The 27,400-nt window shown below is 32.1% G+C and overlaps 1 protein-coding gene across 3 annotated transcripts; it reads left to right on the top strand.

Annotated features, from left to right (window-relative positions):
• Window positions 1-27,196, top strand: LOC129802410 (ras-related protein Rab-3). 3 transcript variants are annotated; one of them, XM_055848192.1, is made up of 5 exons: window positions 1-225; window positions 12,083-12,307; window positions 24,619-24,737; window positions 25,574-25,745; window positions 25,815-27,196. In XM_055848192.1, exons 2-5 carry the CDS (start codon window positions 12,083-12,085, stop codon window positions 25,959-25,961), a joined length of 663 nt encoding a protein of 220 aa, XP_055704167.1. In that variant the 5' UTR covers window positions 1-225; the 3' UTR covers window positions 25,962-27,196. The 3 variants fall into 3 exon arrangements, with proteins under 3 accessions (XP_055704167.1, XP_055704166.1, XP_055704165.1); XM_055848191.1 differs by having other exon boundaries at window positions 17-639; XM_055848190.1 differs by having other exon boundaries at window positions 17-872.
• The last annotated feature ends 204 nt before the right edge of the window (window positions 27,197-27,400 follow it).

Raw genomic sequence — 27,400 nt, 5'->3', positions numbered from 1 at the left:
GGTCGGAAAATTCGTCATTAAAGAAGGGGACAGAAAGAAAAGTCGAGACAGCTGATCAATACGTAAAATCTTGCAATGTTTTCCCATTGAAGTGGAAGTTTTTCTGCAGTTGTGTTGAGAAAAACTCTAGGGAGTTGTTATAGATAATTCCAATTAAGGTATCTGGGTCAGGTGTGAATTGTTCTTTGGGTCAATTTGAGGTGAAAAACCGGAGAAGAAGCAACGGTAAGTGTTGCAAAATTGTCGTGGGGGAAAAGTCGAGTTGAGAAGAGTTGAAAAAGTGCTGGTATTGCCATCTCAGTTGCACCAAGTCAGGGGAAATTCATTGAAAATCCTTCAATAGACTTCCACACTCACCATTTTCGCAAGTAATTCACCACCAGACTCTCCAGTTGGGTGCTCCACGAAGCAACATACACATCGATTATTCACCAGAAATTGGGCTATTTTGCTGGTGAAGTGGCTGAAATTGATAAGGGATAGTGCAAGAGTGTACAAAGTGATAGTTGATTGGTGAAAAAAGTGCTTTGGGGTACTGCGGAAGTGAACTTTTATTTCTGAGAGAGAGGAAAGGCAAAGCTCAAAGGCAGTGCTTTTTTTTCCAACATAGTCTTTTGAGGCAAAGTCGAAGGGCAAAGTGTGAGTGAGAGAGAGCTTTAAGCATCCGAAAAACCCACCCTACCTCATTGATAGTGTGTCACTTTGTGTTGCTGACTGAATTTTCTTCAATCAACCATTTTCCATCCATCTCTCCCAACATTGAAACCGTTTTTTGCCTCGCATCACAACCTCCTCTTCTGCAAAACAAATCCAATTAAGATCCCAGGAAATTTTCACTTAAGTCCAACAGTTAATCTGCATTTGATAACAATGTAAGTGATGTAATGCCCTATTCTCCAAGCATTTCCTTCCCATTCCTCACTGATTTTGATGTTTGTGTGCGTGAAAAATTGACTGTGAAAATTTGCCAAGAGAAGAAAAAACTACACGCATTCGCATTTAGACTTTTGTGGCGCCTTCTTTTGGCATCCAGCAAATTCTAGGATTCCTATATTTAGCATCAAATTCATCATAGACCTTTCCAGGATAAACCCCAGGGCCCAAAAACCCAATCCAAATACAGCATATTCCAAAAAGGAAATCACGTTGCGCAATCAAACTTCGATATTAGGCTCACCCACAAAATCACTGCCCTCCTGTGCTCTTGGCCCACTCTATAGGGCCCCCATATTGTACCCAATACACCATGCCCTCACCCATAACCCCTACACCTCCCTAAACCAAACACCATCAGACGTGGAAAATCGATAGACCTATCGATGGTGTAGCGTAAATTTTCATGATTTATTACAAACATGAAGAGCTTCACGGGAAGAGCAGATGGTTAGGATTTTATTGGTGGACACGTAATTGTTCAATGGTAAAGAATATCTTTCTCTGCCAATGTTTAGAAACGTTCTGGTACACCTTTTCATCACCCACTCAACCTCAATTCCCAATGGAAAAATCAGAGAAACACGAATTATCAATGCGCTATCTCCATCAATTGAATCGGATTTACTGTAGAAATCATTTGACAAAAGCAATGGAAAATTTGCCCTCGATTTTACCCACTATTTGGAATCTTAATGTGCCAATTAGGAATTAAATTACCGAGCTTATAAAGAATGGTGACATAAATAGCTTGATCCTCTCTGAATAAAGAATCCGATTATGTGAAAAAAATTTGTTATAAGGTCGCTAACCTTAACCCAAGTACAAGAGATTTCATTGAATGAAAGAAAGCTTTGAAATTGTGCCAAAATGTCTTGTAGATTTTTATCATACTTTGCAATAAAGTTCTTGGGGTAATTTCAATTTATTCCATAAATATGGAATCATTCTCCCATTAGTCTTTTTAATAAAGATTTTTGAACAAAAAATTTGCAGTTGAGTTTCCTAAATCAACTTAATAAATCATTTATTTAAATAATCATAAATTAATCAGTTTAAATATAGAAATGGTCAATAAATTATTTAATTTAGTCTGAAAAATATTCAATTCTGATCAATGAATAAGGCGAAAATATACATAATTTCCCAAAATGGATTATTAATTCCTATTTTTCACAATTATTATAATTTCCGTTTTAATGACTGCACTGAGAAAAAAAGAGAGTGCGATTAACATTTTTTCCTCATAACATTAACACTTTTTAGGTGTAAAAATATATCAACATTTTTTAATGTTAATTTTACACCTTTTTAAGGGTAAAACGGGTAAAATTAACATGAAAAAAGGATAACTTTAACCCCTAATACACATAAAAAGAGTATTATTTACACCGATTTCGGATCAATACTGCAGGGTAAAATTAACATTTCCGGAATGTTATTTTAACTTTTTCGGATTTCTCTCAGTGTGCTTTCCAAATTTGATTTTTATACCTCTTATGTATCTTTTGGATCAGGAAAATTTTAGTAAAACCAAATTCACATCCCTTTCCTTTTAAACATTTTGCAAATGGCCTTTCGCATTCAAAATTGAAGTGACTTGAATTCAATTCAATTTGTTGTGACGTTCAGAAGAAGCAGAAGAGTGCAAGATTGGGACAGACTTCTGCAAAACTTCAGAAAAGGATTTGAATTTTGATTTTATGAATTTTTCTCTTGAACTCCATAGGTTATTCAATTTAAATCAATCCGATTCGTAATTTCCTAAGAATTGGATACACACACGCAAAACTCTTGAGAAGGAAAGTCATGTGAATTTTGATTTTATGAAATTTTTCTGATCATAAAAATGTTAAGGAGACTGTAGGGGAGACTGGGGCAAAATTAGTTAAAACGGATATCTTATTTTTTCACAAGTTATCAGTGAATCTGAATGATTCCTACTTAGCATATTCTTATAGGAGATTTACCGCTCTACAACTTTGCCGAAGTTATTTTCCTCCAGCTCAAAAGAAAATGAGCTTTCCGTCCATTTGGTCATTTTTGATAATCTGAGTCTGGAGGAAAATCACTTTGAAAAATTCGCAAACGAACAACAGATTCGTGTTCAGGATATCAAAATTATACAGCAAACACACACTAATGCATCATTTTCAGAAAGTAAGTTAGTGAAAATTGATATCTCCTGAATGGCAAATATTTTAAAAACAGGGCTCAAAATTTCAATATTTTTATTTTCTATATTCCTTGCTCGAATTCCTTAAAACATTTGACGTTTATTGAGGTTCATGAAGGCAATCTATAATAAAAATTTGAAGCCTCGATCTCTTTTTTTCTTGGAAGATATCGAATTTTAAAATTTTAGAATTGCCAAATTTTGCCCCAGTCTCCCCTATTGACTAAATTAAATACAATCCTGAGAATCATTAGTAGTAGGGGAAGTGCTCAGCTCATGCTTCAATAAATGTGACTTCGACATATATTTTAAAAACTGAAAACTTTCGCCTGATTTTAAAAATATCCATGCGAAGAGACACATTTATTGAGAAAGGAAAAATTTAGTCATTAAGCAGGATTTAGTCATTGAAGCATGGACGGACACTTTGCTCTAATAGTTTTCAGTAAAGTTTGTTTTTAATTAAAAAAAAAACAATTGAGCAATTCAAATTAATGAAATCAATTTAAAATAGATTAAAAGCTAAAAAGATGTGAAGCCTAAATTTATCGTACTACTTACTACTTTAAAACACTTTGGTTTTTTCTTTATATATCTCAAGAATATATGCTTTCCACAGTGAGTATCTCCTTGAGATTTAGATTTATAGAGAAAAGTAGAAGTTTAAGACATGATAGTCCGCCGCTGTCTTATCATTGACAATCAACTTAAAAATATGTAAGGTCATCCTCATTTTGTAAGAACCAGTAGGAAAGAGAAGTACAAATGAGAAATGATATCAAGAAATCTTCCTTATGAATCTAATACGGGTTAAGACTCGAGGTTTAGCACAGTTCCTGAGGGCTTTGAAATCCTAAGCAAAAAGCAAATATAGAAGGTTTTCAAAAACTAAATATTCAATCCATCCAAAACCAATTTTTTTCCACAAATTCTGACAGCAAAATGTATTTGCTAAACCTTGGGTCTAGAGAAACATGTACAAGGGAATTGTACAGACTTAAAGATTAGCCAATAGACAGCCTTAGGGCCTTGACAGACCTGAGGATTAGCCGTGAGGCGGCTTAGCATAATTATATATAAAATAATGGTTAAACTTCATTTCCATCATTTTCCACTAAGTCGTCTCTCGGCTTAAGTCGTAAGTGTGTCTAGGGAATTACGTAACTATTATTGAAATAATGATTAAACTCAATTACATCAATTTTTCTAAATATATAACTATCGAGGCTTTAAAATTAAAAGTACCGCACTTTAATATGTCATTATTAGCGTTTTCCTGATTATGATTATTATCTATTTACACAAGAAACTAAAATTCCGACACTTTTTTATTTCAATTTCTAAAAGTTTCCATAGAAGCATACTTTCAAATTGAACTCAAATATTTACATCGCTAACATTTATTTGTTTTAATTTTCTCTGCAATATTACTTGGCAAAATATGAATGAAAACCCCCAAGGACTTTCGTTACACACCATTATTTTTCACTACTTTCACTAAAAATACTTTCACCGCCAAAAGAAAAAAAATGTTTGTGTTAAAAATATATTAACACTGACAACTCTTTTTTTCGCGTGAGGGCGCTGTTTTCTTCCACGGGTGGCGCTGACAACTGTTCTCAAATTTGAATTTTCGAGCTATAAGTCGAAAAGATCAAACAAGTTGAATACAAATTAATTTAAATCCTCTTAAGAACACATTTCTCTTTAATGAAGTTAAAAATTAAAAAAAAAATGTTCCTTTTCGTAATTATTATTAACCCTCTAAAGCCCACCACGTGTCAAGGCAAGGCACACACACATTTAAAAAAAATACTAATCATACAATGATTAGCAATAGAGGAAAAGTATCGTACAAGGGAATTACAGCTAATTGCTAAGTTTTTCAGTGTTATTAAAAGAAAGATGTTACTCAAGCTTTTCATGTAAAGACCTTTTCTTGTTTTTTTTTTACTGCAAATTAATGGAACATTAAATCCAAGAGTGATTAGAAAACTAATGCAGTGCAATATGAATGTAATAAAGTCCAAAGACTTCCGTGTTAATTGGATCCGTGTTTATTCACAATTAGGAGTTTTAAAAATTTATAGTTAGAGGAAAGTGGCCTGCCTTTGAATGCTTCAATTTTTCTCATATTTCCCAAAGCTAAAATTCCATTTTGTTTAGCGAAGTTAATAGAAAATAGTTAATAGTATTAACTTTTGTTCACAAAGTAGAATTTTTGAGAAAAATTGAAACATTCAAAGGCTGCCGCATTCAAAAGCAGACCACTTTCCCCTATACCTCTTTATCACTAATAATTATTTTATAATATTAATGAAATTATAACGCAATTGTTAGAATTACTTCACTTGCTCTCGATCTAGACCAGCTGGAAAGACTGAAGCATTAGATGGAAATATGATGAGATACATATTTAAACAAAAAAAAATGAAATAGAATTCGAAATTTTGCAAACTGATTTTAAATCGATGCCATAACGAGAAATAAAATATCAAGAGCCAAACCGGAGTGAATCAGTTTATTATTCTCTTATTACAAAAAACATATCATATTTCTTTGCATATTTTACTGTTTGCTTATTTTAGGCCATATCCGTATCTGCTATATTGTTTAGCGATATTCTACACGTTTTAAATATATAGTTTTAAAAAATCGAGAATTTTTTTTTTATATTAAACTAAGTAAATGAATTCTATACACTAAATAAATTTACGTCTATATTGAAGCAAATAGCTTATGCTTGTGTAGAGAAAACTGTCATAATGGATACAAATATCTCCAGTGTATATAGGTCATAAGATTCTAGAAATATCGTTTCCAAATTTTAACGATTAGGGCCGATGGAACACCTATTGGCACTTTAAAAAATGGTATCATAACCTATTGACTCACTATTTGGTACCATTTGGGATATGAAATTTTAATAAATAAGAAAACCTGGATTAATGAAAAAACTCATATTAGTTGCATGTAATTAGATAAATTAAATAAGTTTCAATATTTTGACGAAATTTCGAATTGTTTCCTTCCGAAAATGTTCCTTTGACACTAATATGTTTCAAATCTAACAATGATATTCCCTTTGAAATTATATAAGACAATAAAAAAAAGTAATTGGAAAAATTAGAGGTTCAATCTCATTCGCGAAAATCTAATCTAAAATTTCTGTTGAAACAAGTATAGTTTATTAAGGGTTACGTGGATCACGCAGACTAAAAAAACAGTATACAGTAGAACCCCGCTATAGGCCATCGCTCTATAGTCTACAATTTATCGAGCGTTGTTTTCAAAAGACTGATGTTAAGTTAGGTTATGTTTTTTAGTACCCAATATGCAATGTTGTCATAATTAATTTAATATTTTTGGCAATCCTTATTGAGTAGTTGTGATAATTGTGATCCATAATGAAGAGAGCGAGGACAAGTACCACAATCGCAAAGAAAGTGGAAGCCATCGAGCAATTTTAATACTAAAAGTCGTTGATAATTTTAAAAAATGAAATGGACTATAGTGCGACCCAAGTATCAAATATGGAGCCAAATATGCCATATAGCGAGGCTCTACTGTATATTTCCTTAACATCTTTTTTCAAAATAATAAAGGAATATTTAATTTGAACTCTAAAACATGTGAAACCTATTAACTATATTTTCTGTAACTTATATTTTAAAATTTTAAAAATTCAGTCCGTTTTGACCTAATTTTTAGAAACGGTTTTTTGAAAAAAAAACGTAATTTGCGCTAGACAAGATTTCTCAGAGTGAATTCAGCTGACGTCAAGAAATTTAATATTTCCTGTTATCTGATGTATTAAACTCGCTCGGGGCTCTAGACTCGCAAAATCGATTTTAGAGATTTCCTGAACCCCTATTTTCGATTTTGATAAAACTGATTGATCGAACTTTCATCATTATCAGCTGCTTATTTCAATTGCGGTCGCGTACCGATGACATTCAGTTTAGCAGCCCACGCCTGTCGATCATCCGCCACTTTAGAAAGATGTTCAGGTTCGATCTCAAGGCGCTCCAAGGCTAGATTCTGAATTTGATTCAGCCACCTTCTCCTAGGTCTGCCCTAAGGTCGACGCCTCCTCATAATGGCTGATCAAACCTTTCCTGACTAATTTAAAAGGAATATCTTTATATGCAATTAGAATGTTAAAAGATAAAGACATATAGCGTCTGTCAGACTAAAGTCTAAAATGTAAACAATAAGGTTAATTTATCATGATTAATGCTGATATATTCTTTCCAAGAATATGACTGTACTTACCCTAAATGTATCTTTAAAGACTTTCGTAAATGATCCATGTAATTAATTGCAAAATGATTAATGATAATGTAAAATTTAACTTTCTTAATATGGTTTTTCTTAAAAGGTCCTATCTCTTCTTTCTTTGCTAAATTAACATTTTTTCACTCATAAATAAGTCAAATTTAAATTAACTTTGTGGCTGTTTAAAGTAGTACAATTCACTCACATAAGGTAAAGTACCCTCGAGTCGACCGGTGGTCAATATTAGAATATTTGATGGTGAATTTCTATAAAATTGTTACTGATTCGCATTTATTTATGGAATAATTGACCTATTAATGTTAGATCATACGCCAAATATTAGTGCAAATATAAATAAATTGAATAAATAACTCTACCGGTCGAATTGAGAAACAGGTCGTCTTGAGGGCACTCTACTTTACATAATATGATTCATGAATTCAATATTATTAATACATAGATTAGTAATATTAATTCATAGATTTATATTTAATTGGGTCAATTGTAATTGAAAGCATTCATTCAAAGAAAATCCCAGTATAATAGACGTATACCCAAGTGTTTTGTATTCGGATACAAGAATACAAGCTGAGTATTCATAGCCCGGAAGATTACCCTTTAAGGGAGTCACCTTAGAATTTCGAGAGCCGGAAATATTATTTAGTACTCGAGTATACTCCAATATTAAGAGAACACACACTCGATCGGCTGAACTTCGATGGGAAAGCTAAGAAAAAGGGGATAAACTAGAATAATCCACTCTCGTCAAAGTGACCAAGAAATTCAATTTTGACTAAAAGGAACAAAAATAAATAAATAAAGAAGGCACCATATCGACCATCTAATCATTATCTGTGTGTAAAAAATAGATAGAACGTCGTACAATCCATGAAACTTTCTCCAAAAGCTTCCAATGATTTTATGTGTGTGCTTTTCATCAATAAATGATGATAAAATCGTACGTTGTTCAAGTTGAACTCACTCTCACCCCTTCTAAGATGATAGCAAAGTATTGAGTGTTGGAAGACAAATGATTTGGGTCAATGTATTTCGAGAAAATTAAAATTTACATAAGAATTACATATTATTAACCAGGCGCCTCCACTTCGGAGCTTTTTTCTTCCTAAACCCCTTTAAGAGAGAGTAGCAAGAGATAAAGCAAAACGAAAAATTCTAGTATTCTCACAAGTTTGTTAGGTACTTAGAAAATTCAAATGAAAGTCACAAAAGCCTTAGATAAGGATGAAATTTAATTTTTGCCAGCGGCACTTTAATTGTTGCACAAGAACTGCATGATTTCATTACGTAAACTTTGACTCTGGCTTGAAAAGTATTATAATCTAGCAGATTGTGTTGCAGAGAAGAGAAGTGCATGAACTAATTGCACTGATAAACTTGTGCTTCATATCACTTTCATAAGTCTTATATTGTTTCGTTATCTATAAATATAGAAATTGAACGAATAATGATTACAAAATCAATGTTCCTCTGATAAGTTTTCTAAACTTTATCATAATCGAAAGTAGGAACTAATTATATGGAATGCAGATTAATCAATATTTAATTCAAAAGTGTAAAATTTCTTTGAAACCTTGAAATTCACAGATAAGAAACTTAACAATAACAGATGAGAGAATCAACAGAAACTGTTCCATTCTTTTATACGAGTTTATAATACTAAATAATCGACGATAAGTCACCGTTGTGTTTTTTAACATATTTAAAAATTTCTTAAAATATGTTAATACCTCAAAGAGTTCCGTAGGAAAAGACAATGGGCAAAACGGTCCAACCGTTCGCCACGAATGAGACCTATACCATAGAATAGGTATTGGCAAAAGTAAGAACTTTTGTTCCGGGACCAACCCCAAAAGTATGTAGAAAAAGCACTAAAGCATAAAACATAAAGAATTGTAATGATTCTTTTTGCAAAACTCCTTTTATACAATAACGGTTAATAGTATGTTGGTCCTTTTTAAGAATAATTTGTAAATAAGGACTCAAAGAAAATTTTCCTGGGACAAACCATATCTTTATCTCTTCATTTTCCCTGCAATTTTCCAGATCTTCCTTATAAATCTTTTGTCATCCTTCAAATTCATATAAAAAAGGATTGTATCTAGGGAAATGTCTCTTATGCAGTAATATACTTCTTGAGAAAAGAATTAAAACCTCTGAAGATCGAAGAGTCCTAAAAGATACCGTTATTTAATTACTTTGAGTAATAAATGCAGAGAAAAAAATGTTTTAATTAATTATATTCAGGACCTTTTGTTAAAATTCTGTAGTAACGGTACCTTTACAACCCTATGAACTTCAGCAATCCTACACTGAGTGAGAGAAATCCGAAAAAGTTAAAATAACATTCTGGAAATGTTAATTGACATAATTAACTTAATTAACTGCAGTATTGATCCGAAATCGGTGTAAATATTACCCTTTTCAGGTGTATTATGGGTTAAAGTTAGCCTTCTTTCATGTTGATTTTACCCTTAAAAAGTGTAAAATTAACATTAAAACATGTTGATGTATTTTTACACCCAAAAAGTGTTAAAGTTATGACGAAAAACAGTTAATCGCAGCCTCTTTTTTTCTCAGTGTAGCTCCTTTTTGAAGGAGAATATTTCTCTAAAGACGACAAAAGGATTCAATCGAGGCAATACTTTTAACGGAATTAAAGAATATTCAAGAATATTTGAGGAAAATCTGGATACAAAAAAAAATAGAGGAATAGGGATAGGGTTTAAGGAAAATGTTCCTTGAGTTCAGTTCTCTTTTAGAAAACGTTCTTTGGTGCTAACAACTTACGATATGCCGGACAAAATTAAAAAAAAAAAACAAATTTCATAAAAATAGTTCTACCAATTTCTTAAGAACCCTTACTTTAAGATAATCTGAAAAAGTTGACGTGATGGACTATAAGTTTTTTCGGGTGATACATATATTCAAGATCGGTGGCAGCCAAAATCCCGAAAGCCAAAATCTCGAATTTTTAAAATCCTGAAAGGGATGAAATTATATGGAGGAAGATGTTTAAAATAATTTTCCAAGACACAGAAGATTTCCCTTTGCCTCCAGCAAGCGCGAGTGAAATCGCGGGAGTAGCTATGACACTTTTAAGAATTCGGGATTTTGGCTTTCGGGATTTTGACCGGGACCTATTCAAAATACACCAAGGACTCCGAAAATACCTGTGATTTGCCATTAAACAAAATAAGTTTTCGTTTTGTAGCCTTTTTAATGTGCGATGGCTTTAAAATATGGCTAGTTTGTATGGGAGCTATCAGATGGAGCAGTCAAAGGGAAAATCTGAAAATATTTATTTAAAGCTTAATTCATATAGGGGGAAGTGGGGCACCTTTGAAAGTGGAGTACCTTTGTAATTGGGATTTTTCACCTATTTTTAAATAAAATTGAGCCTTATCGTGATATAATTTAGCTTCTCCTGTTTGTGCAGCTAAATTATATCACGATAAGGCTCAATTTTATTTAAAAATAGGTGAAAAATCCCAAGTTCAAAGGTGCCCCAGCTTCAAAGGTGCCCCAGCTTCAAAGGTGCCCCAGCTTCAAAGGTGCCCCAGCTTCAAAGGTGCCCCACTTCCCCCTATCGACTTTGACCCGAATTTCATTAAGATCGGTTAAGCCGTTTTCGAGTAATAAATTGTCAAAGTCGCGAATTTTCAGAAGGATATCGTTAATTTCCCAAGGACGGACAGTCCTTTTTGACTTGGGCCTCGGTAATTTTTAAGTCATACACTGATATACAAACTGGGCCTAGTCCCATCTCTGGCGAAGGGTTGGACCAGTTCCCATACATTTCTGCCCATAATTGTCCTTTTTAGAGAATTTTTCGTTTTAAAAATAATTTTAGATTTGAGCAAAGGAAGTGTTCTAATTTCTTTTGTTTAATAATTTCTTTTATTAACTTTATTCTATGTGTATTTGTGACCCGTATTTGAAGTCTCATCAGCGTTTGAAAGCATTTAAAAATATATTAGTAGACATTACCTCTGATTGTTTATGTAATATTCCTTGACTTTTATTTTAGTACATAAAATTTAGCCCCTCCTCTTGTTCTAAATGACCACCTCGTATATTTTCTGTAATTGCCAAAGAGAGGCATATTCGGTTTCCTCTATTTTATGTACCATTTTTTAAAACACCAGAATTTAATGTATTTGTCATAGTACAGATTAGGTACATGCATGTACTAAATGGTAGGCTATGAGTGAAAGAACTTTCTAAACTCAACCATCTCCATAAGCAGTTTTTGTTTTAATATGTAAATTACACAAACAGTTTCAAGTCACGTCATTAGTTAAAGTTTGCTTTTAAAGTTTTCAAAATTAATCGTGGATTTTTTCAGCTCAAAGAGAGCTTTGAATATCATAAAAAATTCACCGCAGAACTCACTTGTGCAAATTATGCTACAGCTTTATAAAAATCCCACATTCTTCCTGACCACAGGAAAATAGCCAACTTTCCATCAGCTGGCACATACTTCATATTCAGGAGAATTAAGTTGAATTTGTGATAATATCCTACGTGATTGTCTGCTGTATTTGAATTGTGTCACAAGAGTCTTTCCCGTCTGACAGTCCTGTATTAAGAGATTTATGCGTCTGCTGGGGCAACCCATTTTGTGTAGTATATTTTGATTAAAAATTTAAAAAGGCTATTTCGGTGTACTTTCAGATGGCCGGCGGAGGTGATCCCAAGTGGCAGAAGGATGCAGCTGACCAGAACTTCGACTATATGTTCAAATTGCTCATAATCGGCAATTCGAGTGTGGGCAAAACGAGCTTCCTCTTCCGCTACGCCGATGATTCCTTTACATCAGCCTTTGTGTCAACCGTTGGAATCGATTTCAAAGTCAAAACTGTCTTTCGACACGACAAACGCGTCAAGTTACAAATATGGGTAAATGAAAAAAAAAATCCTCTTTTTCCACCTCTTCTGCCTATTTACACCCCAATTAATTACCTTGAAACCCACGCTCTTCCTATTAAATCACTATTCTGGTGACAATACACTGACGTGCAAGAATTATTCACTTAAACGTTTGGATTTATCGATCGATAGGAAATGTTAAATATAAACATTAGGCTGTAGGGAATATAAAGCCGTAAAAGTCTTCCTCTAATAAAACTCTGAGAATGCAGGACTCAAATTACTCATTCAATAAAGATTTACAACTAGGACTAATTTGTTAAAATAAACGACTTCAAACTTGTATTAATTGGTTGTGAAATATGCGACCTAGAAGGCTTGAATGAATGGCCTTGAATCAATTATTCTTTTAAAAAGTTTCAAAGATCAATTTCAACGAAAAGTCCGTTTTGTGGGCCTGAAAGGAGATCCAAAACCAAAAATACACGATTGAATCGTTTTCGTGCTATCCAGAAATATATTACAAGTGTATTATAAGGATTACAAGTGAAAGAATACGAGTATGACTAGAATGACTCTAAAATAATTTTAAAAATCTGTCATCGTCAGGGAACGATTTGGAAAATTTGGTTTCTTTAACACCTTCGATTCTCATTAATTCCCCAACGCAATATAGTTTCAAAATTATTAAATTTATCCTTCGAAAAATGCTTTAAATAATCGTTTGAAGAACTTTCAAGCTCATTGGCATGTATGAACGAATTCTTCGACTGAATGTCAAAAGACCTTGCTAGAGGAACATAGGGAGGAAAATGAAAAAGAAAAGAAATTAATTAAAGTTTCCAACAAAAGGAAAGAGTTACTTTGAAAATCAAAAATCGCTAGTTCTTAATTTGAGCTCCAAATTTATTAAGAAATTTTGGATGAGTTTCTCCATGCTCTATAATGCAGAACCAATGTATTTTTAACATAAAACCAAAATGGATAAATTATCTACTACCCTCCACTTCTACCCTAGAGAGTGGAGAAAGATACTTATACTTAGAGATTTCAATGAAATATTTAGAGTCAAAATTAAAGATTTCCAATTTTAAGTTAAGGGGTAATACCCCTTCATTTGAAGATCCCAGTACAATTTTCAGTCTTTACAGGTTTATAAAATCCTTGTAACTAACTTTAAATTTAAAGGTAATTTAAAGAATTTTAACTTGTCCACTTCAACTTCATTATTTTGAAATTTGTTGCGTAATAGCTTAAAGGCTTAAAGAAATTTTAGGCATTAATAAAATTAAAGAACGTTATCGAGTTATATAAATAATCCTTTAAAACTAATTAAATAATTTTGAATTTAACATTTTATCCCAGAATTTGGGGCCTCAGTGGATCAGTGGATAGAGTAGTGTCAAATTCTTGAATTCTTCCAGTGAATGAATGTAAAACTAATGCTAATGCATTGACAATGAACCGCCTATAAAAGAGAGGTTGGTAAGAAATAAGTTTCGATATGCAGAGTTCAATCGAATACAAGTACACATTCACTGCCCTGATCCACAAACCGAGGCTGGTCTACCGTGATATATAGCGTTACTGCATCAGAACGCACACAGAGCACAGAACAGGTTTACCACCTTGGGGGTTAAGATAGAACAGGAGAATGCATGCATAATAGGTCGAAATAAGTGTTCAGTGTACAGCGGTTCCGAAAGGAATATAGCCAACCCATAGACAAATCTTAATCCCAAAATTTAGGAAAAACTTTTAATATTAAAGCTTTAAATCTTTTTAGGCTTTTAAGCTATCATAAATGCAGGTAACTTCTCCCTCTCTCTGAGGTAACTTAGCGGACCTGCTGTTCGTAAGCTTTTCTTTAGCTCTGACACTTAAGGATGGTTTTCAACAATCGGATGTGGTAGATGGAATCGATAAAGACCATCCTTAAGTGCTAGAGCTAAAGAAAAGCTGACAAACAGCAGAATGGCACAGTCAACTGCATCTACAGTACAAAAATGTAACAAACTTCTGTACGATTAAGTTAATATGGAAATACCAAAATTCTTTAAATAGTTAATAATTTAAAATCTCCTTGCGAGGACTTTCAAAACCATGGAAATATTGGCCTTGTTCTTAAGCTTTTTCTCCGTATTGCAAATCTTCATTATTGACACAAAATAACTAATATGAAGCTTTAGGCTCAATTTAATGCATAATTTAGATATATGTTTATTAAAACCTTGATCTTATATTTTTTCATTACTAAAAATTTGGTCACATTAATCAAATAATTGAGATTCATTCAAAGAATAGAACATTAAAACTTCTTAATTTTCAAGTAATATACTTTATAAAGTATAATTAAAAAATACGATACTAAAACAACAAGGGTATATGTTAGCTTATTACCCTAGACCCCAATAAAGCAGAGCTTAAATTAAGTCGAGCTATTCGGATTTTCTGGTGCAGAAGCTTATTGTATTTAGGTGCGACTCTGCACCAGGATTTGTGGCTAGTTTGAACAACATTTTGATTCAATTTATCTACTAATACCCAGGTATTGTTATTTTGGGTGAATGTTAAGTCAACAAATTCTGAATTTAAAGTACACAGAATTACCCTTATGAAGAGCTTTTCACTTTAAAGGCCTCTACGCACTTGGAACAATTGCTTAAAAATGCCTTTTAACCCTTTAACGACGAGACACTTTTTACGGACTGAAAATCAACAATAAAAATTAAACTGAGAAACATAATCAATCATAAGTTTTACATCTAACCTTGGAAAGTTCAAAGAGTCTGACCCGGTGTATTTTGTGCGTCTATAAATGATAGGAACAAAAATAGCCCAACAATTTAAGTAATTTTTCTGACAATACCAATGAATAATGTTTTTCGCTTTAATGAAAAATATTACGTATGAGTATTGTAGTTTTATTGCCAAAAGGGTTTTGCTTAAAAATAATTGGAAGTATAAAAAATAAATAAAATCAATTATAAATTTCAGAACTTTAAAATTCGCCATTTTTGAGCTTAAATATTTACTACATATAGCAAATAGCTAAAGACTTGCAAAAAATATTCTAGATTCCTTCAACCTTTTACTCTACAATTATATACAGACATAAAAATATAACTTTAGGTAGTCAGGAAAAATTATTTTCTTTATGGGACACCGGTTTTCCAATCGTCCTTAAAGGGCTAAGGAAAATTTCCCCTATCACTGTTACTCTGTATAATATCGTCCCATTCAGGATTTTCACCATTCCAGATTTTAGTTATTAGGATTTTGGCTTTCGGGATTTTGGCTTTCGGGATTGTGGCTCTTCAGGATTTTGACCGATTCGCGATTTTATCTATTCGGGATGTTGACCCATTTACAATTTCGATCTATTCGCGATTTTGACTTTCTGAAATTTTAGTTTTCGGAATTTTGGCCGGTATCGGTTTAAACTGTGCAGATGACTGTTTATGAAATTTCAGCATTACTAAGAATAAATTACATGATTTAATTTCTCTCGAACTTTTTTAGTCAAAATTAAGAGTTACTTAGTGGAAAAAGTGAAATACACAGACTCTCATTTTTAAATTTTCTATACCAATCAAATAACCTATAAAGTCATTTCAGTAATTTTAGGTTGTTAAGAATTTCAATAATATTAAAAATATTTTGATATGTAGGGGAAAGTACTCTCCCTTCGAACGTTCATGCCTTCGAATAATGTGAATTTTCTTTTAGTTTTCCTAAAGTCTTACACATTTCTATTAAATATTAGTTAGCGTATCATCAATTGCTGATAATTCTGTGATAATTTAGTGTAAATCTCTTACAAAAAACACAAGAAATTCACATTATTCGAAGGCATGAACGTTCGAAGGGAGAACACTTTCCCTTAAGTTTCTTAATGTTTAGAATATAGAATCAATTGGTACTCATTTGAACTATTTATGAAATCTAAAAGAATTTTAATAACTAAACTAAATATCACTAAGGTACTAAATCACGCTATAACAGGAATAGAAAGCTCTAAAATCTTTTAATATCAATTAAAACTTTCTTGAAAGCTTACCTGGAAGCAAATTACTAAAATATATAGTCGGTCAAAATTCAAGGTTTCTTTGTTTTAGGTTATGTCTAGCGGATTTATGCGATTTATATATTAGATGAGATCATATATTCTGTCAGTAGAAGAGGTAAAAAGTTTGGAGTGGTATATCTCAGCTCCTGATGAACATAATTGGATGAGTGAACTATTGTTGGAAAGCTTGGTTCATTAGCTTTCAGAATCTGGTATATGTAATTGGCTATGGGTAAATCATGGTCATCCAGAACCATTTATGTCGAAGAAGACACATTTTGCAGCGTCATTTTTGACCATCTACTGCTGGGACCAGGAGTGACCCACAATTCTCGCACTTGGATTGTTCGTTAGAGGAACTCAAAGGGTATAATTCGTAGAAGAAACTTTTTTTTTGGACATCTTACTTTTTTTTATTCATCGACTTTTGCAAGAATTTTAACATTTTATACGCATAGAAAAAAATGACAGAAATCCTTCTATCTCATTTTCTGGACAAACTAATGAAGATATCGACTTGGAATGTTCTAAGTACTCCCCCATAAGTTAATCCAAGGAATCCAAATATCATATCAATTTCATCCCCACGTCTATCCTTCCCCTCCAGAAACCACTCTTTTAGGATTTTTGTAATTTTTTCCTTGCGTGTAAAATGTTAAAATTCTTGAAAAAGTCGATGAATAAAAAAAAGTAAGATGTCAAAAAAAAAAGTTTCTTCTACGAATTATACCCTTTGAGTTCCTCTAACGAACAGTCCAAGTGCGAGAAAAGTGGGTCACTCCTGGTCCCAGTAGTAGATGGCCAAAAAAGATGTTGCAAAATGTGTCTTCTTCGACATAAATGGTTCTGGATGACCATGATTTACCCATAGCCAATTACATATACCAGATTCTGAAAGCTAATGAACCAAGCTTTCCAACAATAGCTCACTCATCCAATTATGTTCATCAGAAGCTGAGATATACCACTCCAAACTTTTTACCTCTTCTACTGACAGAATATATGATCTCATCTAATATCATTAGCGCAAATTAAATTGGATTTCATTGTTATACAAACTTTAAGAATTAATTTCGTGCATTTGAAACCGCAATGAAAAGTAGTTTTTACTCATTCTTGCGAGATAATTTTAGTTAAATTAGATAACATTTATGAAATTATTCAAGCTAATCAATTTAATCTGTCTATTCATGGCAGAAAAGTTTGACTTGAAATTAATTTGAGCTAAATTATATGCAAGTTATGCGGAATTTCATACAAATTCATTGCAATTAAAATTCTTGACGCAGAATAAGCACTAATTTTCTTCAGAAAATTATGAGACTTTGTGACTAATTATCCGAAAAGGATTACAATTGTGCCCGGTGTTAAATTACATATTCTCCAGCAGTGCATGGAATGTCTTGAGTAACCCTGAAAGGCGTCATGAGGGAAGCACAGGGATTTTTTTCTTGTTATTTTTAGTTAGAATGAAATGGTGCTTAAGAATCCGAGTAAATAATTTACATAATTGACTAAGCATCCTTATTAAGTCCCTATTTCATCCTCATTCTTTGGTATCAAGTGCGAATAATTGTGTAAAAGCCAGAGCAATTAATTTGCGAGAAAATGACGATCTAAGGGAACTAAAAATAGTACCTCCATCTAATGATATGGAGAAATTTTTCCACAAGAGGAAATTGTGTTTGGGCTGCCAGAGAGGACTCATCGTCGCCAGGAGGATCAAATTTCCATGTTTCATGTGAAAATTTTCACATCTTTTGGAGTTCCTTTTGGAGTTTCTTTTGTTGGAAAACACCGTAATACATTTTCTCTCCTTTTTCCACTAACTTTGTTTGCAAATTCGGGGTGGTTTTTGTGGTGGGAAAAGTGGGACAAGGTTTCCCTATTTATTTTTCTCCTCTAAAAAAAAAACCCCATGTTTCTCCTTTGACATGGGGGTGCAAAACACGGTTCGATATAAAAAAGAAGGAGAGCAATGTCAATTTGTATGACTGTAAATGGGAAATTTATAAATATGTTATGAATGCACATTTGCTCTAACATGTTCAGTTTAATGGAAATTCCAGGAAAATTGTAAGTGAAACAGATTAGGTGCCATTGTGCCTCCTCCAAAGCAACAACCTAACAGCTAATATTAAACTATTGCACACTTTTTCCCTTGGCGAGCGCACAAAAAGATGGAAATTCAATAATTCCATCATCTTCCCACTCATAATTTTTAGCACATTTATATCGATTTAAAAAATCTCTCTCACATTCTTTGCGTGGGTGAGTTTGCTTCCATAAATTCCCTGTCACTGAATCATTGATGTGACATCAAAACAAATACCACAAACATTGTGGGTCACGGAGACAGAACGAGAAAAGTTAAGTTATTTTTCCAATTTGTCTCCACGTTTTTCCCCCCAATTTACTAGAGACACTTGCGTGCAGGAATTCTCGTCGTAAATTCATTATAAAAATTATCACATACGGTATACGATTAGATTCTTTTATTTGCAAACTGTGACGAGTTGTGAATTAACGGTTTTAAGATCATCCGTTAAAAGTTTGAATTTAAACTGTTTTAAAACGATACAGTAGAACCCCGCTATAGGCCATCGCTCTATAGTCCACAATTTATCGACCGTTGGTTTCAAAACACTGATTTTAAGTTAGGTTATGTTTTTTAGTACGCGACATGCAATGTTGTCATAATTATTTTAATATTTTTGGCAAACTTTATTGAGTAGTTGTGATAATTGTGATCCATAATGAAGAGAGCGAGGACAAGTACAACAATCGCAAAGAAAGTGGAAGCCGTAGAGCAATTTCATACTAAAAGTCGTTGATAATTTTAAAAAATGACATGGACTATAGCGAGGCTCTACTGTAGATCACTTAGAAAAGCCTTGCCTATTCTGCTTATTCTACTCAAAGGCCGCGAATTCGATCCTTGGTCGACCTGCACCCACTAAAATAATTAAGATAAAATTTTCATCGCCTACAGTAGCTGGAACTTATAACAAAATAATAGAGCAATTTTTATTACATGGCAATAAAATTTAGGTTAGAAGATAATAAGAAGGATGTAGAGAGTAGATAAAACAGTTAACACAAGAAGAAACCAAAAGGCAGAAAATGGTAATAATGTCTGTAACAAATGGAAGTGTAATATGGCTAAATGTGTCGAAACTCAATTACTAAAATTGTAATAATAAGTTCATTCAATTTATTGGTATATAATTTAGATATATTTTGATTCATTTTCGCGTTAACGTCACATGAAAATGAACTTTAACAAAAAATACACATACAGTGGCGGCCATAATAATAGAATCAGTTCCGCAAAGACCACTATTTACCATGAGCATTTTTGTTTATTCCAATTCGTTGAAATAATTGTATGTATGTATGTATGTATTTATTCTTCATCTTGATTGTGACATTTCCAACCTTCACTGCGGCCATCGCCGTCTTAGCGTCGGTGACCAACCTCAAGAGCCAAAACGATGGAAAAGCTCTATCACGGGTTGTATAAGCCAAAGTAACATTATTTGTTTACATATCATTCATTAAATAAGAACCATTGAATAAAAATGTCAGGAAATGTCCACTCAATCAAGAGACAAGGCCAGGCTGTGGCAGCCGTTTGGCATGGAGGGTAAAAAAAAAATAATTATAATAAAAATATTAATGATGATAATAAATTAAAGAAGAACGAACCACGAAGGGGGAAAAAAACCAAAAAAAAAGAAACGAAAGAAACCAGAGAGAGAATAAAAACAAAACCCATGACATATTCAAATAATTACCTTACGTCAAATAAGTGTTGTTTTGTCAGCTAGAGGTCTCTATTTTTCACAGAATACATCAATAGTGAAATTTGGTTTGAACAACACAATAGGACCACTTTTATTTAAATTAAATAATGTGATCTATAAATCAAACAAGTTTAAATAAAGCCATATTTAGAAACCATAAATGACAGTTTTCCAGTTTTTTTGGCCGAACTGAATTTCACTATTGACGTATTCTGTGTAAAATAGAGACCTCTAGCGGCCAAAACAACACTTATTATACCATTCTAATAATTTGAAGATATCTACTGCAGAATTATATCAACAAATAGGGAAAAAAATACAAAAGTTAAAAAAAAATATACGTTTTACAAAACGGTTCTATTATTTTGGCCACCACTGTATAAGGAAAGCGCCGCTATCTTCGGACGACTCAAACATTGAACAATTAATTTTTTTTAATTTGTTTTAAATTAATTTGCTCCATTGTAATATTACATTTTAATGGCTTATCTAATGCCTCAAATTTCTAGAAAAGAGCTACTAGTGAAATTCATTAAGAACACAGAAAAAAATGAGTTGTCCGAATCCGAAACTTAAATCATCCGAAGGTAGCGCCCTTTCCCCTATAAGGGAGGATGATGCATTATAGACTTTTGCGATTTTTTCCTACCTCTTTATGAGCAATGGGCTTAAAATTTCATGTTACTACGTTAAGGGGTTACATGTGTCAATAGAACATAAAAAAAAACAAAATATTTTCTCTAATTCTTCTTTACTCTAGCCTAATTAAAAATTTATTTAGTTCCAGTCTTTTCATTTAAAAATTTTAAAAGTTCAGTCATTGAGACCTGATTTTTGGAGATCTTTTAAAAAAAGAACATACTTTTCAGTGGGTAAGATTTGTCGGAATTGATCTATCTGTAATCCAAAAACGAAATATTTCCTGTTTAGCTGATGAATTCAACTAGTCGTTAAATGAAGGATATTATATTTATTTAATCACAACTTATTCTACAAGACGAAACGTAGTGTAAAATACTATAAAATTGTATTTTTTGTATGAAATTCTCTAAAATATTTAAATTTAATTCTTTTTTTTTAATCCTTAGTTCAAGGACTAGTTTAACTCATTAGCTAACAATGAATATTTGTTTTTTTTTGGATTGCAGATAAACCAATTCCGAGAAATCTTTCCCATCGAAAAGTGTGTTTTTTTCAAAAAGTCTCCGAGAACTCAGTTCCAATTTTAATAATTATTAAAATTTTGAAATGAAAATTTCAGAAAACACAGTTTAAATGCTTTTTTAATGTTTAAATTTCAATTAAATTATTTTTTATTATGTTGAAAAAAACTAGAGAAAAATATATGCTGTTTTTTATTTATTTTAACCCACGTAACCCCGTAAGCCCGGTTTCGACTAAACCATTGACTTATAACCCTTGTATTTTGAGTACAATCATTTATTTTATAAAACTACAATTAAGCAAATTTTTTCATGATATCTTACTTGACTTATTTCCTCAAATTGCAGTATATCTTTCTAGTAGTTTCATTATCAGTGTACTGCATATAAATTCTCAGATGGTTCATAAAAATCTTGCTTCGAGTTCGCATAATATATCAGGGATATTTACCAGGAAGGCTCATTTTGTCTAATTATTCCTTGTCTATTAATTATTTTAATTCAAAACAACTCAAAGTATCCATTTATAATAAGAATAATAACTCAAAAAATAAATAAAAAATATGTTTCGAAAATATAACAAAAAATTAAATTTATTTCGAAGACTTAAAAAGTATTAATTAAAATGATTTAAGCCCAATCAAAAGTTATTATTTTTATGAAAAAATAGATTACAATTTTCTATACTAAAAATAAAACAAGATCTAAAATCAAATTATAATCTTTTCCTGTTCAGAGGCTATTACTATTTGAAAATGCAATTTATTTTCATATAAAATTATCGAAATCGTGAAGTTTTTGATGAAATTTAACTGTTTAGTAAAATTAATGTCAAAATTTTATGGCTATGACATATAAACAATTAGTAAAGAACACTGAAGGGCTTTTAAATTTTACAATTCAAATGAAATAAAACTTCCTTATTATAAACTAATAAAATTCAAAAAATTATTGTTACCCTGATTGTTAGTGTTTTATTATCCATAAACCCAACTGTATATCGTAGGATATACTAGGTTTTGGTCCGTAATATAATCTATAAAATATTCTTAAATAAGGTAAAGTACCCTCACTCGTCCGGGTTCCTCGACTCGACCGGTGAGTCAATTTTTTCACGTTTCATTGTCAATTTCGTCAATTTTTAAGAATTTTTTACTAATTCGTATTATTCATGGAATGATTGACCTATTAATGTTAGATAATACGCAAAATATTATAGCAAATATAAATAAATTGAATAAATAAATCTACCGGTCGAGACGAGGAACCGGTCGTTCGAGGGAACTTTACCTTATTAAATTAAATGATAATTTTACATCTACAACTATCCCACATAATTTAACACAAAAGTTACGCCTTTATTTGAGTTTCAGGCATTATGCGAAAAACAGGTGAAAAATATCCTAAATGGGTTGAAAGGACGATTGGCATCGAACCTAGAGAACTTTGTATCAACAAAACTGAACAGAATATCAAACTTTTATAAGATTTCTCTAACTTCCAATCTGATTCTCGAGGGCATTCTAAACCTTTAAGTACTAAGAACTTCTATGAAAGCTTATAAAATACAAAACTTCTTCATCCTCTAGCTCAGCATTATAAGTGTTTCAATTCGACGCTATATACAGTCTTTGCAATAATTTATAAGGTGAATTATTAATAACTTATATGAATTCCTTTCATCCCCCAATTAAGAAGAAAATCCCTCATTTAACTAAAGAGCTTCTAGGGGTGAATCCAGTGGTGAGACATTATTAATTCCAATTTTAAGATCAAGAACAAAATCAGGATTAGGAAAATTTCAACTTTTTGGCAAAAGTCAAAAGAATTTGTCAGAAATAATTATGAAGAATTTACTAACTTTTTATGATTTTGGAGTTTCTTCTTCATAAATTCTACATAAGCCACAAAATTGATTACCAATCGTTAATTCTTCCAATAAAGAAATTTTTATTGATATGAAATGGAAAAGATCCATGTTAATGAGTTCATCCGTGTTCCGTCCTGTAATTTTATTAAGTTTATGGATTGATAATTTTTATTTTATTTATTTATTTTCCCAATCCAAAGCCAAGGTTGCGTCTGCCGCCGACTTACCATAACCTGTCATTTAATGATAATCATTTAAAACTATTCGTAGCTTGTCTCTAACTCCGGCGAAATGTTAAATAAACTTAAGTGTAAGCGTAAGATCTTTTGGTTACTTTAGACTTTAATATCCTAATGAGTCTAGTTCAAAATCCCGAATGCTAAAATCCTGAAAGCCAAAGTTCCGAAAAGCCAAAATTCTGAATGGGTCGAAATTCCGAAAGCCAAAACCCCGAAAAATCAAAATCTAGTTTAGTTTCTATTTTTACTCACAACCAGACGAAGGGATGCACAGGTAACCGAAGTAACTATATCGCAATCACAGAATAGTAAAATTCTATCAAAATATGATTTTCAGGAGAGCAAAAATTGAAAATAAATACAATACATTAGGTATATAACTTATAAGTCAAAACCTAAGAATTATTATACCTTCTATGGAGTACGACCAATAAAATATTCGCAAAATGAAACAAGAATAAGAAAATTCAACCAACAAGATATTTGCCAAATAAACAAGAGAATAAAGTGCAAAATCAATAGGATTCTGAGAAATATGAAAGACTGAGTGTGTGCTAAAAAGTTGAAAAAGTTGAATCGGCAATATAGCAACTGAAAGCACACTACCGGAATTTGTATATTAGAAAATAAGAACAAAGTGAATGCACCAGAAATTTTTTTGAATTCATAATTCGTACCACCAAATTACAAAAAAAAGATTTTCGGAAGTAGACCATATCGCCGGCTCCAAAGACTATTGTAAGTCTACTTACAGTAGTACAAAAAGATGGTATCATTGGATGCAGAAACCTTAGATCTACATCCTCACAAAATTTTATGTTGATTAATATATTCCTGGAAAAGTTACAAGAAAAAAACTGAAAATCAGCGTGCCCAATTATCAAGTTTTTTGCCCACAATTTTACTGCACTGATAGAAATTCGAAAAAGTCAAAATAACACTCCGGAAAGTTAATTTAACCCTACAGTATTGATCCGAAATCGGTGTAAATATTACGCGTTTTAGGTGTATTGTGGGTTAATGTTACCCTTCCTCATGTTAAATTTACCCCTAAAAAGGTGTAAAATTAACATTAAAAAATGCTGATATATTTTTACACCTAAAAAGTCTTAAAGTTATGAGGAAAAACTTCTTCTTTGAAGCAGACGATATAAATTTTATGATATTCTTAAATATTTTTTCTTGCCTTTTCAGGATACCGCCGGCCAGGAGAGGTACCGAACCATCACAACAGCATACTACCGAGGTGCAATGGGATTCATTCTCATGTACGACATTACAAATGAGGAAAGCTTTAATTCCGTTCAAGATTGGTGAGTTTGAACTCATTTGGTTGCCTTCAGTTTGCAATCGTTGACAATATGTCAAAGTGGGCACAGTTGGCTGAAAAAAAGATGCGTATTCAGCATTTTTTTTGCTGAGTCGATCAGATGACCGGTTAGCAGTTCTCGAACGAAAAGTGCTGACCAAATATACGGAGGAAATGGCACTGCCTCGCGAGCTTCGTCTCAAAGTTAGCAGAATTCAGCTGAAAATATATGTATTTTCAGCTAAATTCTGCTAATCTTAAAACCAGGGGGATGACATTAGCTCTGAAAACTGCAACCAATTTTAGTGTAATTTTATCCCTGTTTTCGTACACATTTCACGAGATATCTCCAAAACTACTTAGATTGCCAATTTAGGGTTTTCGGTTGCCTCTTCGTTATTAAATTGGCTTTAATTTTGTATTAGTATTTTTAACTAATACATTCTACAATGACAGAAAACAGGTAATAAACTCAAAAAAAAATTCGGCTCGCTAGAAACATATGGGAAACATAGGAAATGTAATGCCCCTGCTTAAAACGACACTCGCGTAGCAGTGCCATTTCCATATATTTGATTAGCACTTTTTGTTCGAGAACTGCTTACCGGTTAACATATTTTTGCTGATCGATTCAGCAAAAATATACTGAAAACGCTGCTTTTTTAGCTGACTGTGCTCACTGGGGTATCACATAACCCAGCGAACACAGATAGCTAAAATAGGCAGCGTTTTCAACAAAATTATGCTGAAAACTCTGCCATTTTAGCTAACTGTGCTCGCTGGGAAACGTCAACATTTGAATTTAAATTAACGGAAAACGTCTCTTGTGTAATTTCGTAGGGTGACTCAGATAAAAACGTACTCCTGGGATAATGCACAAGTGATTCTGGTCGGGAACAAATGTGATATGGAGGATGAACGTGTAATCTCATTCGAGCGGGGTAAACAGCTGGCTGATCAGCTGGGTGTTGAATTCTTCGAGACATCAGCCAAAGAAAACGTCAATGTCAAAGTATGTTAAAAGTTTGACAGGAAATTTAAATGTCAGATTTAAATTTTTCAATTATTTACCCTTTTTAAGGCTGTCTTCGAGAGACTAGTTGACATCATTTGCGACAAAATGTCCGAAAGTCTAGATACGGATCCTACTCTTGTGGCGGGAGGTCCGAAGGGACAGCGTCTCACAGATCCACCACAGGGAGCACAAAATGCCAATTGCAACTGTTAAGGTCTAAAGGATTTCACTGGTGTTCTATTTGTGTGACTAGAATTAAAAGTATTTCATAGAAGAGTCACAAAATGTGGAGATGACAAATCCACGAGAAAAAAAAACCACCCAAGAGCGCCTCCCTTTCAATCTAATCTTCGGTGTAATCAACAAAACTTGCACTCATTTCATCACACTCTTCCTGAACTTGCTCTAAAAATGGAAAATTTTCATGTAACGTGATTGTTAGGCAGAAGCAAAGTAATTCCGGATTGTTGAAAATTTCAATCTTAGCACAATCATAATTTTCCTTATGTCCTCTAAATCTTTGACAAAAAAAAATTAAAAGTGAAAGAATAGTCATTCAATTGTTAAAAAATTAATTGTGTCCAAAATAGGAACACTTTCGTTCAAGATGAAATCCAAAAAGATTTTTAAAAAAGATCATCAGAATATCTCGTTGTTAATTACTCGTTTTTTGGTGAAAGGATAAGAACCTTCTAAAAAAAATTAATCATATTATTATGTCTATAAAGATTCACTGTAGTGCTATAAATGTTGAATGAATTAGGAAAATGAGATAAAAGAGTGGATAGGTAACAGAGAATCTTCTGAGAAGGATACCGAGAGTAACAGAACTCATGGAATAACAAAAAAAAATTAGTCAGTTAGACAATAAAGTAAAAATTAATTTTCTGAAGCGCAAAATTTGCGATATTCCTTAATTTTTTTTATCATTGACTTCTTTCAAAATATTAAGAAAATAGTCACTTGCAGCAGTATTAAGACAAAATGCAGAATTATTTTCACACAAAAAAAAAGATTAAATCTATTGGAAAGAGATTATAGCAAACAAATGTAAAAAATATTGTAAATAAAAATCTAAATAATGATTATAAATTTTAGCAAAAAAATAAAAATAAAAGTCACAGGAAATAGTTGCAAGTTCACCGGGAAGATGGATAAATCCACATTAAAAGAGGTTTTCAGAAAATACAACCAAATAAAACACATTAAAAAAACATTTTTTAAAACAAAATACACACCACTTAAAAATTTAATTCTTATACAGAATAAAAACTGAGACAAGATGGATAGAAACAATTTTAATAAAAAAAATTAAATACAGACATAACCCTGAATTATTGTAAAATTAATGAAGGAGATAGAAGGAAAAAAAACTTTTAAATTGTATTTATCAACAGAGCATGATTTTAGACGTGAGACAGATTAAAAGAAAAAAAATGGACAAAAAACTGAATAAATTATATAAAAAATTGTATGTGTAATTAATTAATTATAGTAATCAATTATGAAAAAAACACTCCTTCACAATCTAGTCTTAGATGTAAATAACATCCACAATTTTTAATTATAATTTTGTGATTATTATTGTTGAGTAAGCTGTATTATAAAAAAAAGAGAAAAATGCAAGAAGATGTAATTAAAAGTGTTATAAT

Source organism: Phlebotomus papatasi, chromosome 2 (assembly GCF_024763615.1).
Source record: "Phlebotomus papatasi isolate M1 chromosome 2, Ppap_2.1, whole genome shotgun sequence".
Lineage (NCBI taxonomy): Eukaryota > Metazoa > Arthropoda > Insecta > Diptera > Psychodidae > Phlebotomus > Phlebotomus papatasi.
The sequence above is the reverse complement of the archived record's forward strand: the minus strand, read 5'-3'. Positions and strand labels throughout refer to the sequence as shown.

What these genes read in the sequence shown, in the direction of transcription:
- LOC129802410 (XM_055848192.1), top strand. Translation starts at nt 12,083, where the DNA reads ATGGCCGGCGGAGGTGATCCCAAGTGGCAGAAGGATGCAGCTGACCAG. An exon ending in GCGTCAAGTTACAAATATGG is followed by an intron (nt 12,308 to 24,618) that starts GTAAATGAAAAA and finishes TTGCCTTTTCAG; the next exon opens with GATACCGCCGGCCAGGAGAG. An exon ending in TTTAATTCCGTTCAAGATTG is followed by an intron (nt 24,738 to 25,573) that starts GTGAGTTTGAAC and finishes GTAATTTCGTAG; the next exon opens with GGTGACTCAGATAAAAACGT.